At 42.0% G+C, this 12,694-nt stretch overlaps 1 protein-coding gene across 1 annotated transcript in view; it reads right to left on the minus strand.

Moving 5' to 3' along the window:
- Nucleotides 1-1,112: 1,112 nt before the first annotated feature.
- Nucleotides 1,113-12,694, minus strand: part of LOC121708999 (tripartite motif-containing protein 16-like) — an 11,896-nt gene continuing 314 nt past the window's right edge. Inside the window, 8 exon segments of the mRNA XM_042091999.1 lie at nt 1,113-2,495; nt 2,745-2,801; nt 7,355-7,414; nt 8,120-8,291; nt 8,750-8,983; nt 9,645-9,740; nt 10,436-10,639; nt 10,642-10,933. Coding sequence (XP_041947933.1) covers nt 1,981-2,495; nt 2,745-2,801; nt 7,355-7,414; nt 8,120-8,291; nt 8,750-8,983; nt 9,645-9,740; nt 10,436-10,639; nt 10,642-10,933 — 1,630 coding nt within the window. The 3' untranslated portion in view covers nt 1,113-1,980.

The raw sequence follows: 12,694 nt of genomic DNA on the forward strand, positions 1-12,694 counted from the left end.
CACAGTCTGGAAGAAAATCTGACAGAACTGCGTCCAGGATTAGCCAACACAGCACTTAAGTAATTTTCTGACACAGATACCCTACACATAAATCTATACATCAGATTACGTAAAACAGCAGAGCAGGTAGGTACCCAAACACACACACACACACACGTAAAACAGCAGAGCAGGTAGGTACCCCAACACACACACACACACACACACACACACACACACGTAAAGCAGCAGAGCAGGTAGATACCCCAACACACACACACACACACACACACACACACGTAAAACAGCAGAGCAGGTAGGTACCCAAACACACACACACACACACACACACGTAAAGCAGCAGAGCAGGTAGATACCCCAACACACACACACGTAAAACAGCAGAGCAGGTAGGTACCCCAACACACACACACACACGTAAAGCAGCAGAGCAGGTAGATACCCCAACACACACACACACACACGTAAAACAGCAGAGCAGGTAGGTACCCAAACACACACACACACACACACACACACGTAAAGCAGCAGAGCAGGTAGATACCCCAACACACACACACACACGTAAAACAGCAGAGCAGGTAGGTACCCCAACACACACACACACACACACGTAAAGCAGCAGAGCAGGTAGATACCCCAACACACACACACACACACACGTAAAGCAGCAGAGCAGGTAGATACCCCAACACTGACAAATAACTGGCTTGCACTGGAGCTTGTTGGAGCTCTCAGCAGCAGCTTCATGCTGTCATTACACACCACTGTGAGTTTTCTAATGCTGCCTTGTTAATGATGACACCATAGGTGGGCAGTATACAGAGACTCTCGATATCTTGTTTAAAGCATATTGAAATGTTACATCTTCTTTCTGTCTTACCTTTTGATCCTACATTGAGGCTGACACACACACTCCCCCACATCATGTCCTGATGTCTGACCCCACATCCTCTGTTATGTAAGGGATAACGGCCGCGGAGGTGTAGCGATACGGAATTAATGGACGAGGCAAAGAACTCTACAAAGTGAAGCACTCTAGAAACTTTAGTAGCCATAACATGACGCTTTTTTATGATCCATCTTAACATCCAATACATATCATGTGAAGCTTTTGGAGATTAGGACAGCCATATCAGTCATGCTTCAACAAGAAGTGTACATTTCATCTTACATCAAACATCTTTTTTTGATCTCTTGAGTACCCTTATATACTGTACAGTCTATGAGTACAACCACATACATATTTACATCTAGACAACTTAACCTAATGAGTTTCACTTTCAACCTCCCATCAGACACGTGTCCACCATAGTGCCCTTCAGCAAGGCACTTAACTCCAAGTTGCTCCGGGGACAATGTAATCCCTTGTAATATAGTTGACATATGTAAGACACTTTGGACAACATTTGCTAAATGAATACATGTAAATATAAACGTGTCCAATCACAGAGGGACGAAAGGCCTGAACACCTGGGGGAGGAGGAGGGGAAGGGGGGGGGGGGGGGGCAGGAGGGAGAGGAAGTGGATTGTGGGAGAGGATCAGAGGGGGTGAAACACTGGGCTCCTCAACACATGTCCCACCCAATAGTGTATGTGTGGTGTGCTGATGTGTGTTCCAGCAGAGGTCCAGAGGTGCAGACGCTGTAATATCTGCTGGGGTCCAGAGATGAGGGAGTGCTTTTGTTTTGCCCAACAATAGAGAATCTCAGGCAGCTGCCAGATCCTTACATGTGAGTGGTGGCTTATGTGTGTGCTGATGAGATGAGATGTGTTTATGGGGGTGTGTGTGGATCTGGGATCTTTACATTTCTGTCCGGCTGTACACGGTATAGGTCACAACAGCTGTGTGAGTAAGTGGTCTGGACTTAGGGGTCCAGAGATATCATTACCTCTGTGACACTATACAGTACGTGCTGAGATGTGATCTGTAAATGGATGTGTGTGTGTAGCGTTACTAAGAGCATCTGTGTATGTGAGTCACAATAAGTTCACTGATGATCCAGGATCTACCAAAAACCCAGGGTAGAGTGTGTGAGTGAATGTGGTCTGGACTCTGTGCAGGAGGGTCATTGTATCAGAGAAGCTGTAGAAGGCCAGAGTTCCTGCCCTGTGATCCACATACACTCCTATTCTGGAGCTGGCCACTAGAGGGAGTTTAGTCCGTTTATTATTGTGAAGGAAATAGGAGCTGAAGCTGCAGGGCTCCAGGCTCCAGGACTGACCATTACGTCCAAACCAACACTCATCACCCCCTCCTTTCTTGCTGATGCTTTTATATGAGACTGCTATACGAACCCCCCCACTCCACTCCACCTCCCAGTAGCAGCGTCCAGACACACCCTCTCTACACGACACCTGATTCCACCAATCAAATCTCTCTGGATGATCAGGATATGACTGGGCCTCTCTTCTCCACTCCACCCTCCTGTTCCCCTCAGACAGATGGAGGTTTCTGTGAGCTGTGTTTGGATCCAGTGTGAAGTGGCAGCAATCTGATGGAGAAGAGAAAACAGGACACACTTAGACTTGTATTTGTGTATTACAGTGTGTGTGTGCGTGTGCGTGTTCGGGTGTGTGTGTGTGTGTGCGTGTGTGCGTGTGTGTGTGTGTGTGTATGTGTGTGTCTGTAAATGTGCACAAGTGTATATGTGTCTGATGTCAGTGTGTAAACGGTGTCAATTGGATATATTTTCTCTTGTGTTGTGTGTGTGTGTGTGTTTGTTTGTTTGCGTCCAACTTACACCGCAAGAGCGCCTCTCTGGTCACTGATTCTGTATAAACAGCCTGGACATCAGACACTGAAACAGAACATATCACTTTAATACCAATACAACTAAGTTACATTATACAGCACAGAGAGAATGATTTCATGGTTGCCCAAAAAACCATAAAAAACATGGTTAATTTTCGTAAGGGCTCCGACCTCCCACGGAGTATTATAGGTAGTATATAGTATAGGTATAGGCCTATGCATAGATATACTCTCTATGTAGGTATAGACCCTTTCAATCTGCTCCTAGAGGATTTGTGGTTGAAATGTTCAGAACCAATGCAGATAGGACAATTAGAAAATTAGGAAAATTACAGTAATCAGACTTTAGCTTACAGTAATGTTCTACAAAAAGTCGACTTTATGTCTTTTTTACTCTATTTTTGTTTCTCGCCAAGTAGTTACCATTAGCGCAATTTTTTTTTTCTATAGACCTATGAATACATACACCCATCCCCAGTGTTTGGAGTAATGCGTTACAAAAGTAATGTAATTACTGTAATATATTGCTGTTTGCGGTAACGCGGTAATGTAAGGCATTACAAAAAAACAATTGGGTAATATTTACTCGGTACAAACTTCAGTAACGCGCGTTACAATGCAGTTTAACCCAAAATTAAGCGCTTGTTTTGTTTTGATACATATTTGCAAACACCACGCGAGAACAACAGAGGAGAAAAAATCCGCGCAAAATAGTAGAACGTTATGATACTGGTTGAATATGACTGTGGCTGCAGCAGACTCGCAGGCGGACTCTATTTGCAGGATGGACATAAGCCATTATTCATTATTTTCAGCTTGTCAGAGACAAGGCTATGAAGAACATAATAGTTAGTGCACTTTGTGTGCGAAACCGAAAGATCTCTCAGCTCGCGAAATAGCACAAGTAAATTAATGAAACATCTAAAGTAGTGCCACGCTAATCTTTTTGATTCTTGATAAAACACAAACTATGGTGTTGTGCATGTCAGCTTTGTGCTGTGAACTTGAATTGAAGAGAATAAAGGGATAGAAATGCAGAAAAATATTGTGTAGCCTGGCAGTGCCACCGCTCCCACCACGCGCATCACGCACTTTGCGTTGGGCACCAAAGGACAGAGGGGGCACCCAAATGTAACCAATGAATAGTAGCTTTACTGCAAACTGCGTTTCACTCTTCATCAATAACGTTTACAATGTCAAAATGCACTAACACGATGTTACATGCAAGTTTGATACCTTTTGGGTTCTCTCAATCACCACGTAGTACTAGAATTGGTGGGTCTTCAATCATTCGTTTTCCAAGCATTTAGGCTACATGAAGCACATGATATGCTGAGTCGACTGAAACGCATTCCATTCAGATAGCTAGGTGGATACCAGGCTCATAATTCACTTGTATTCGCAAAACGAAATGTGAAGCAACATGTCATTGCATACTTCCATTTCCAAAGCAATGAAGGTTGCTTAAAACAACTTAACATTGTGCATATTATTGTTAATATTGTGCTATCAATGTAACTCAAACAAATAAGGCTTGTAAACAAGAGCTGGCAAAAGGGCATTATGACAACGTAAAGATCAATGCTCTTAAAGTGACAGTGCACCATTTATAAGTAAAACAGCATTTCTTCAGAAATTAATGTTTAAAAATACACAGTAATGGTCTGTAAATAATAGTAATAATTTATTTTACTTTAGGTGTTGGAGTTATCATTTAAATGTCACTCACTCAAAGCCACTCACTCAGGGCACCGAAATGGCCAGCAGGCCACCATCTTGACATGTCTTTATTAAAGGAACCGTATGTAAAAAATGTATTTCAATTAATCATAAAATTGCCCTGATATGTCACTAGACATTAAGAAATCATGTTCATTTCAAATACTTATATCACTGACAACAGTAGTCTGGCCAGGATATTGTCATTTAAAAAGTGAAGTTGCAGCCCTCAACTGATGTTGATGTTGTCATGTTGTGTTTTGGTCTAATGCGCCACCCTCCACCTATCTACTAATCACAAAGTCAGTAGTGTTTCGGCATCCGGTTGCCAACTCTGCCAGTCAGAGGGGAGGGGAAGGGGATACACCGCTCTACAGTAATTTGAAAGTGATTGTACCCGTTTTGGCCACAATCTTACATACGGTTCCTTTAAGCTTTGATTTACAATATAGTAGGCTCTCTATTGATTTTAATGAGTAGGCCTAGGCCTTAAAGTTACAGTATTTCTATCACAATTTACCAGACTTTGACCTTTTGTCTGTTTTTAACAAAATTCTGACTATGATTGTTCCTTGTATTGCATTATGAGCACTGCGCCTATTGCATTCTACTGTTGCCTTAAGCCTAGCTCGGTCATTGTGCTATACCACATCTCCCTCCATTGGAAGAGCAAGCTGCATTGAGCGTAATAAACTGCATTTAGAATGGCAAATCCATATTTCTAGATATTTTGGTGAAAGTAACTTAAAAGTAATGCAATAGTAGTGTAATGCCTTACAATTCAGAGACAGTAATATTATAATGTAACAAATTACTTTGGTAACGCTTTAGAATAACATGTGCTTATTAGGTATTAAAAGTGCATAATAAGCAGTTAACAATTCATTACTAACAGTTAGTTAACTGTTGTTATCCTTTAATAACATTAACTAACTGTTAACATGCAGCTTGTAAGTGTTAATAAGCAGCCTTTTAAGTTACTTACAAGCATATTTGTTAACAGTTGTAAGTGTTAACAAGCAGCTTGTTAATGCTTATTAATGGTGTATAAGACAAAAAGGTGGATAACTAATATGCTTATAAGACCTTTCTTACCTATTTGTAGTAAATTTTGCAGCCCCCCAATCTAAAGCGAGGACCATGTAGCCTATAGTTCCAACAAGCCCAACCTTCTATCTCTCTATATACTGTATCTCTCCATCTAGCTTGGTTTAGCTGTGAGAAATACACCTTCAAAATTGTTGCTGTGAGCAGTTATCGAACCCCGGTCTGGGGTCTTTCTTTTTTAGACCCCAGGGGCCTGTACTACGAAGGGAGCTTAACCTACCCAGATGTAACCCAGGGTTACTTTGTTAAACCGGGGTTGACAAAACCTGGTTATCATAAGTGGTGTTAATCGGTACTACGACGCTGATTAAGAAGTTGATTTGTTGAACCGGGGTTAACCTAATTGGAGTTTGTGCGTGTTCACATAAATGGGGCCGGTTGCAGCGCAAGTCATCACTTTCAATGATGACGCAATCACCTTATTTTACGGACGAGGAATGCACAATTATTGTGACAAGTTACGAGGAATCAAAACTCACTCTACGACAAAAATCAAATACGTCGGCAGCAAACAAAGCAAGGCAAGGCTGTTGGCAACGTATTGCAGATCGGTTAGCCTAAATGCCTAAAAGTAAAGTTTTATTTCCACATGTTCTTCAAATATGTGTTATGGAGGATTAATAGTTTGCGGAATGTCTGAAATGAGTTGAAATAATTAAATTGCCTATTTTGAGTTCATAGAAAGGCCTACAGATGCAACACAATTCAGAAGTGGGCATATAGATTACAGTACTAGGATAATTGAATGTTTAAGTAGCCCCCATTGACTGATTTAGTGTATGCCTAATCCTGTGAACATTTCAGATGCAACACCATTGCCAAACGCACATGGCAGCAGGTAAAAATGAAACACAAAAACATTATTCAGGTTTATATAGTTATAGCTTGCATTAATATTTCTTAATTGTGAAAACATGTAGGCCTAGTATGCTTATAGCCTTCACTTGGCCTCTTTTTTACAGAAGAAAAAGGTGTCTTTGAACACTACTGTAAGGCACCAGAGTGTTTTACAGTAGCAGAGGAGTTGGCCATCGCAAATAATAGTGGAAGGCCGATTATGGAGGGGGTTGAGGGAGGCATTCGGCCGGATTCTGGTGCTGTGGAAATGTGTAGCCTTTATGTGCAGGGTACAGTAATATGACATTCAATTCAACAAGTTTGTTAAAATTGTGATTTTAATTTATTAGGCCTATTGTAGGTCCGATTTATTTTCGGACAGTAGGCCTAGGCTATTCTTTCTCAGATGTTCAGCATATGTAGGCCTATGTCCGATTTATTTTCGGACATACAGTATTCTTGCTCGATGTTCAGCATCACTGATGGAATACATTAATTGTCCACGTAAGGGCATATGACGGGTGACTCATCTGACAAAGATAACGAATTCCCTCGGCTGACAATCTATATCTTCATAGAGAATATCGTCCGGGCCCCTCACGATGACGTATGGATCGTCCAGGTACGCCGACATTGTTTCAGGAGAAATTGTTAGTGGAGGGGTGGTACTTATAAATGGTGTGGTTAACGGAAACCTCAGGTTAACCAAGAACATAACCTGCTCGGAGCAGGTTTGAGATGCAGCGTAAATTGCCATGGCAGCATACCTAGGTTAAAACATATCCACCTTTCGTAGTACGGGTTAATCGGGAAGTTACGCCACACGTGATCAAGTTACTCTCGAAGTTACCCAGATAAGCCAGTAACCCCGCTTCGTAGTACAGGCCCCAGGTGTAAAGGCTTAGAGGCTGTTAGAATCATTCAGTAAAGACTCACTGTTTGGTTGCAGACATTCCTTACTGTCAGTTCTTCTGACTGGGAGTTCAGGATCAGTACCTGGGAACAAACACAGAGACGGTCATTCACACAGAATCTACAGAACACACCAACACACATTTGCTCTGTATATTTATATTATCTTCATGTGTACTGCACCTTTGGGGAAATGTTTGTGTGGGAGCCATTAGCTATTGTTGTGGTGGTGGTCTACACTAGGGGGCAGTGTGCTAGGTCATAGGTCACAGTGGCACAGGTGTGCCAGGTAATTAATTCACAGGTGTAGCGGGTGGGTAATGATGCTAGGGTGGCGGGGAGATGGCACGGTTTTTACCGCTGGCACGCCACAGCTAGATTAGCCCTCACGTTTGCCTCTACTCTGAACTCTGTAACCTATCTTTGCTATTAAATGGGAACACCAACCAAGGATTATAAACGTTGTGGACTTCAACTTTATCAGAAGTGGACAGGCATATAGCGCGTCAAAAACAGGATCTAGCCCTCACCCTGCCGAGTGTCTGATTTGTGTTAAGACAGTCACTACAGTTTGTTTTGTGTTTGTTTTTTTGTTCAACTGTGACAGGCATGTTTGTTCTAAAAGGAATTTTTGTTATCTCAACTATAGAAGGGATTGTAACTTGATGACAGACTCACATTCTAAATGTGTTGTTGAGAGACAGAAAATAGTCAGAATGAATCCAATTAGAACTTTACAATATCTCATAAACGCAGTTCATGATTCCATCTATTTGATGTTTGTCCAACCTGCTGCAGATATCTTGGCTACTTCCTGCTTGAAGATGCCATCCAGTTTCTCCTCCAGCTGCACCTTCACTGCAGACACAGATTCTTTCACAGCCTCAAAAGAGAAACTCTGATTGAAAGTCACGCTGGGTAAGTCTTTAGAGTGAGGAGACTCTTTGATTGATGGGACATTCTACAGGTGAAAATATAAAAGTTGAGACAGACTAGCTGAACATTCTGTTAGGGTTGTGTTTTATCCAAGACTGCATCATGAGTGAAATCAATTTATTGTGCTTTATTGTGAATATGCTGCTGGTTGGAACTAGACTCTGCAAGGAGCACCAGTGACTGACACAACATTCTGCAGAGAAACACACACAAGGTGAGACAGGCCACCTTAATACTACAAGGGCTGTTTCCCCAAACGCTGCAGACTTAATGGGCTAAATCAGTTGGTTTATTGTGTGCGCCATTATGCATGAGTGTTTAAGTGTGTATTTCTGTCAGATATTGTATCTACTGTAAAGCAATACAATATATATTTTTAATTAATCACACATAATCACACATTATACAGCACACATACATATTTTATTAAACACTGTTCATTTTCAAATATGTCATATGTTCAGGAGTACAGGTGAATGTTACCTTGAGGAAATGGATGTGATCTTTTGTGTGTGAAAGCTGCTCCAGCTCAGCATCTCTCCTCTTCAGCTCAGCAATCTCCTGCTCCAGTCGCTTCAGGAGTCCTTCAGCCCGACTCACCTCAGCCTTCTCCTGAACTCTGATCAGCTCTGTCACCTCAGAGCGCCTTCTCTCAATGGAGCGGATCATCTCAGTAAAGATCCTCTCACTGTCCTCCACTGCTGTCTGTGCAGAGCTCTGTTAGGAGACACACAAAGAGGAGGGCAGGAGACACACACAGGGAGGTGTGGCAAAGAATTACAACTTCCTACTGCCGAGTAGAACTGGTCACTGGCTATATGAGCTGCACGAGGGACCCCAGGATAAGTTGACCCCTGTGTGAGGGACCCAGAGATGTGTGAAGCACTAGTGTGTGGGGCACCGTGGGATGGGAGAAGTACAGCTAGTGTGTGTGAGGGACGTCAGTGTGTGTGGAACACATGGGCACACCGCAGATGAGGGCAGTGTGACGTCCTGTCACTACAGTTGAGCATGCGCTCTGACTGCCATAGCAACAAGTCTGGCTATTTGGTGTTGCGGCAAGTTGCAGGTTTAGTGTTTAAAATCCAGGTTTAAGGCTGACTAGGGTGACTGCTCTGTCCCCTCATACCCCCAGAATTAAGCATTATTTTGTAGCTTAATTTCTAATATCTGTTGATTTTGCATGTGTCTTTTTTATCACAACTTCAGCACATATCCAACATTGAGCAATAGACTAAATACAATAAACAAAATTCCTTCTGAGAAATTACATTATGGGCATCTGAGATCTGCTAATAGCTTATCATCACAGCGGCCATACTGATTACAGTAACATTGGAGAGCTGAAGCCTTCATCAGTCTGCTGTCATCTTCTCACCTTGAGAGTCTCCACAGCCTTCCTCAGCTCCTGCAGCTCCTTCTCTCTCTCCTGGAGTCTCTGCTGGAATCTCCTCTGGCTCTGCCCCAACTGCACCTGTTGTTTCAAATGCACACATGCTTAACTATGCTTCCTAATCATGTGTCAAATGCAGACATGCTTGAAGGAGAATTCCGGTGATTCTTCACTCAAGGTCACTCAAGGAGTACTGTTGGTATGATGTGCATGTTCATGCCCCCAAAGTGTAGCACTATAGCTTCCTGGCACATCTAGCTGTTCGCTGCAACAACTCCAGCTAGGCAGAGCCGATCATTCTTTTTCGTACCGACAGTCCTCGGTAATACTGAGAAAAAGAGATCTAGAAAATGCTTCCTATTCATGCTTCCTATTCATTTGGCAAATTAATGATTACAAATAAAGCAGAATAATTTATTGTTGAACACGTAATAGTGTAGAAACAACATTAACTCATTTCAGTTGGAGAACTGGTATTGAGCATTAAACACCAGTGAAGCTGGCTCAGAGCTCATGAAAAACAAATTGGGCCTTTTGTGTGGTATCATATCCTAGGGGATACTGCCATGTCAATGTTTAACAGATGGTCAGTTTGTATACAACAGTTTGCACTTTGCACCGGATAATGATTTCCTGGTTCGTGTCTTCTCTTATGAGAAAGAGATTCTGCAGAAAATCAGTAGATCATAAGAAGTATAATGGTCTTATAATTAATCAAACACATGTATCAGACCTCTCATATAAAATGAAGACACAAGTGTAGCTCCAGCTCTCACCTGTTTGTTAGTCCGTTCTGCAGCAGCGGTGACTGTGTCGTGGCCTTTATGATCGTCCACCGTGCACTTAAGGCAGATGCAACTCTGATCAGTACGACAAAATATCTCAAGAACCTTCTCGTGACGAGAGCAGGTTCTCTCCTGTAGCGGGCCTGTGGCATCAACCACTGAGTGTTCTCGTCCAGGATTAAGTTCATTGTGAGCTCATACTCATAGTGAGTTTCACAGTAAGACACCAGACATTCCAGACAGGACTTCACAGCTTTGAGTTTTCTCCCAGTGCAGATGTCACACTCCACATCTCCAGGTCCAGCATAATTGTGAGGAGCAGCTTGGTCTCTGATCTTTTTAAATTTCTCCACCATTTCAGCAATCAGAGGGTTTTTGTAGAGGACATGTCTGGGAGTGAAGGTGTGTTTGCACAGGGGGCAGCTGTAGACTCCTTTCTGGTCCTCCTGATCCCAGCAGCCCTCAATGCACCTCATACAGAAATTATACCTGTGTGTCTTAGTGAAAGACTGGACAAGTAGGTGGGAACTGATTGATACCCTAACCAAAAGTTTATGGAAGTGCACTGTTGGTATAATTAGTTAAAATATGTAAGTAAAAAGTTTACTTTTTGTGTACTGACCAGAGACATTCTAAATTGATTTATACTTGGCTTGTACTGATAAGTATACATAAAGGTTTAAGTATATCTGACCTATAGTTGGCAGTTATACTTAAGTTTACTTGGCAGAACATCTAAGTATATTTGCTTGTGCTTGTATCCAGGGACTGATCTTTGAGAGGCTGCACGCCAGTGTTCTGCACCACAGAAAAAGCCCAGAAATAAACTTAAACAAAGATAGCGGCTGGGGATGGCATTAGACATAAAGTCTACCAACAGCTTGTCTCGAACTGTAAAAAATTCAAGCTTATAATTTAAAAAAAAATAACCACTGTAGTTGTATTTTTTAAAACCCTGTACAGATGAAACAACAGGTGTGGGTAGTCACGCAACTACTTGTAACGCACATGAGTGAAAAAGTAGTTTTTTCAAGCAATGTGTGCTCTTCATTTTCCTTTTTAAAACTGTACTTCTACTTATTACTTGAGTAATATTTTGAGCCAGTAATCTACTTTTTACTCAAGTACATTTTCTATATACCTACAACTACATTTTCCATATCGATATACCACTAATCAGCCCTAAATCGGCAGGGAGAGAGAGCCAGAGGCATCTCCAAGAAGATAACGTGGTGCTAACTGCCTCGAAGAAAAAATAAGTAGGCTACTGTTTCTCATTAGAACACTTTCAGACAAGCATGTTGTTGGTCCGAGACACCGCATCGTCAGCATTTGCAGAATATAGGCCACCAATAAGAAAACCTTGTTAACAACTGCTGTTAGATCAACATTTGCAAAGCAAAGAGAGAAGGGCATAGGTGGATCGGGGGGTAGATAGTGGGAGTTGATAACATGCCTGTAGGCTAAGTGCTTAAAGTTTTTACCCATATTAACTATTTTAGTCTTTCCAGCACAACATAAAAATATTTAAAAAATGGAAATGAACCTGTTATTTGAGTACTTTATTAACAACATACTATTTTACTTTTACTTAGGTAAGTTTCTCAAAAAGAATGTTTTACTTTTACTTGAGTAGGCCTACATTTTTAAGGGAGTAATTGTACTTTTACATGAGTATAGATTTTCAGTACTCTACCCACCACTGTCAAACAAGCGCAATGTGATGTTCAGAAATACTACAGTAACACTACAGGAACATCATCAGAGTATTCTCACACTCCCCTTGGGAAGTATTTGTGTTTGTTTGTGTTGTGTTTAAGTGATTTCACATAGACTGCATTTCTTCTTCATGTAGAACAGCTTGTGAGGCAGTGAACCTAACTGTCCACTAGATGGCGCATGTCATTACTCGATGATCATCAAGTAGTAGTTAAGTCATCAAGTAGTGGTCAAGTACTGCTTTCTCCACTAGAGGGCAGTCTAAGGCAATAAACGAAAGTCAGTATGTTACAGGGGCTGGAGTTCATTAAGGTCATACGATTGTGTTCTGTTCCCGGAACATGCGTTGTCATTATGTTCTGCAGCGTTCGGGCCTCCTCGGGTTAGGGGAGCTTTTCATAGCCCCCTCGATGAAGAGCCGAGCTCCCCCACAGCACCTGCAGAAACCCATCTCTGGCGGCACCACTGAGCTCGCCTAATGGTCTGGGCCTTGCTGTGACTTACAAACAGGATCCCCTGTGCTGTGCAGTT

This window comes from Alosa sapidissima, chromosome 5, assembly GCF_018492685.1.
Source record: "Alosa sapidissima isolate fAloSap1 chromosome 5, fAloSap1.pri, whole genome shotgun sequence".
Taxonomy (NCBI): Eukaryota; Metazoa; Chordata; class Actinopteri; order Clupeiformes; family Clupeidae; genus Alosa; species Alosa sapidissima.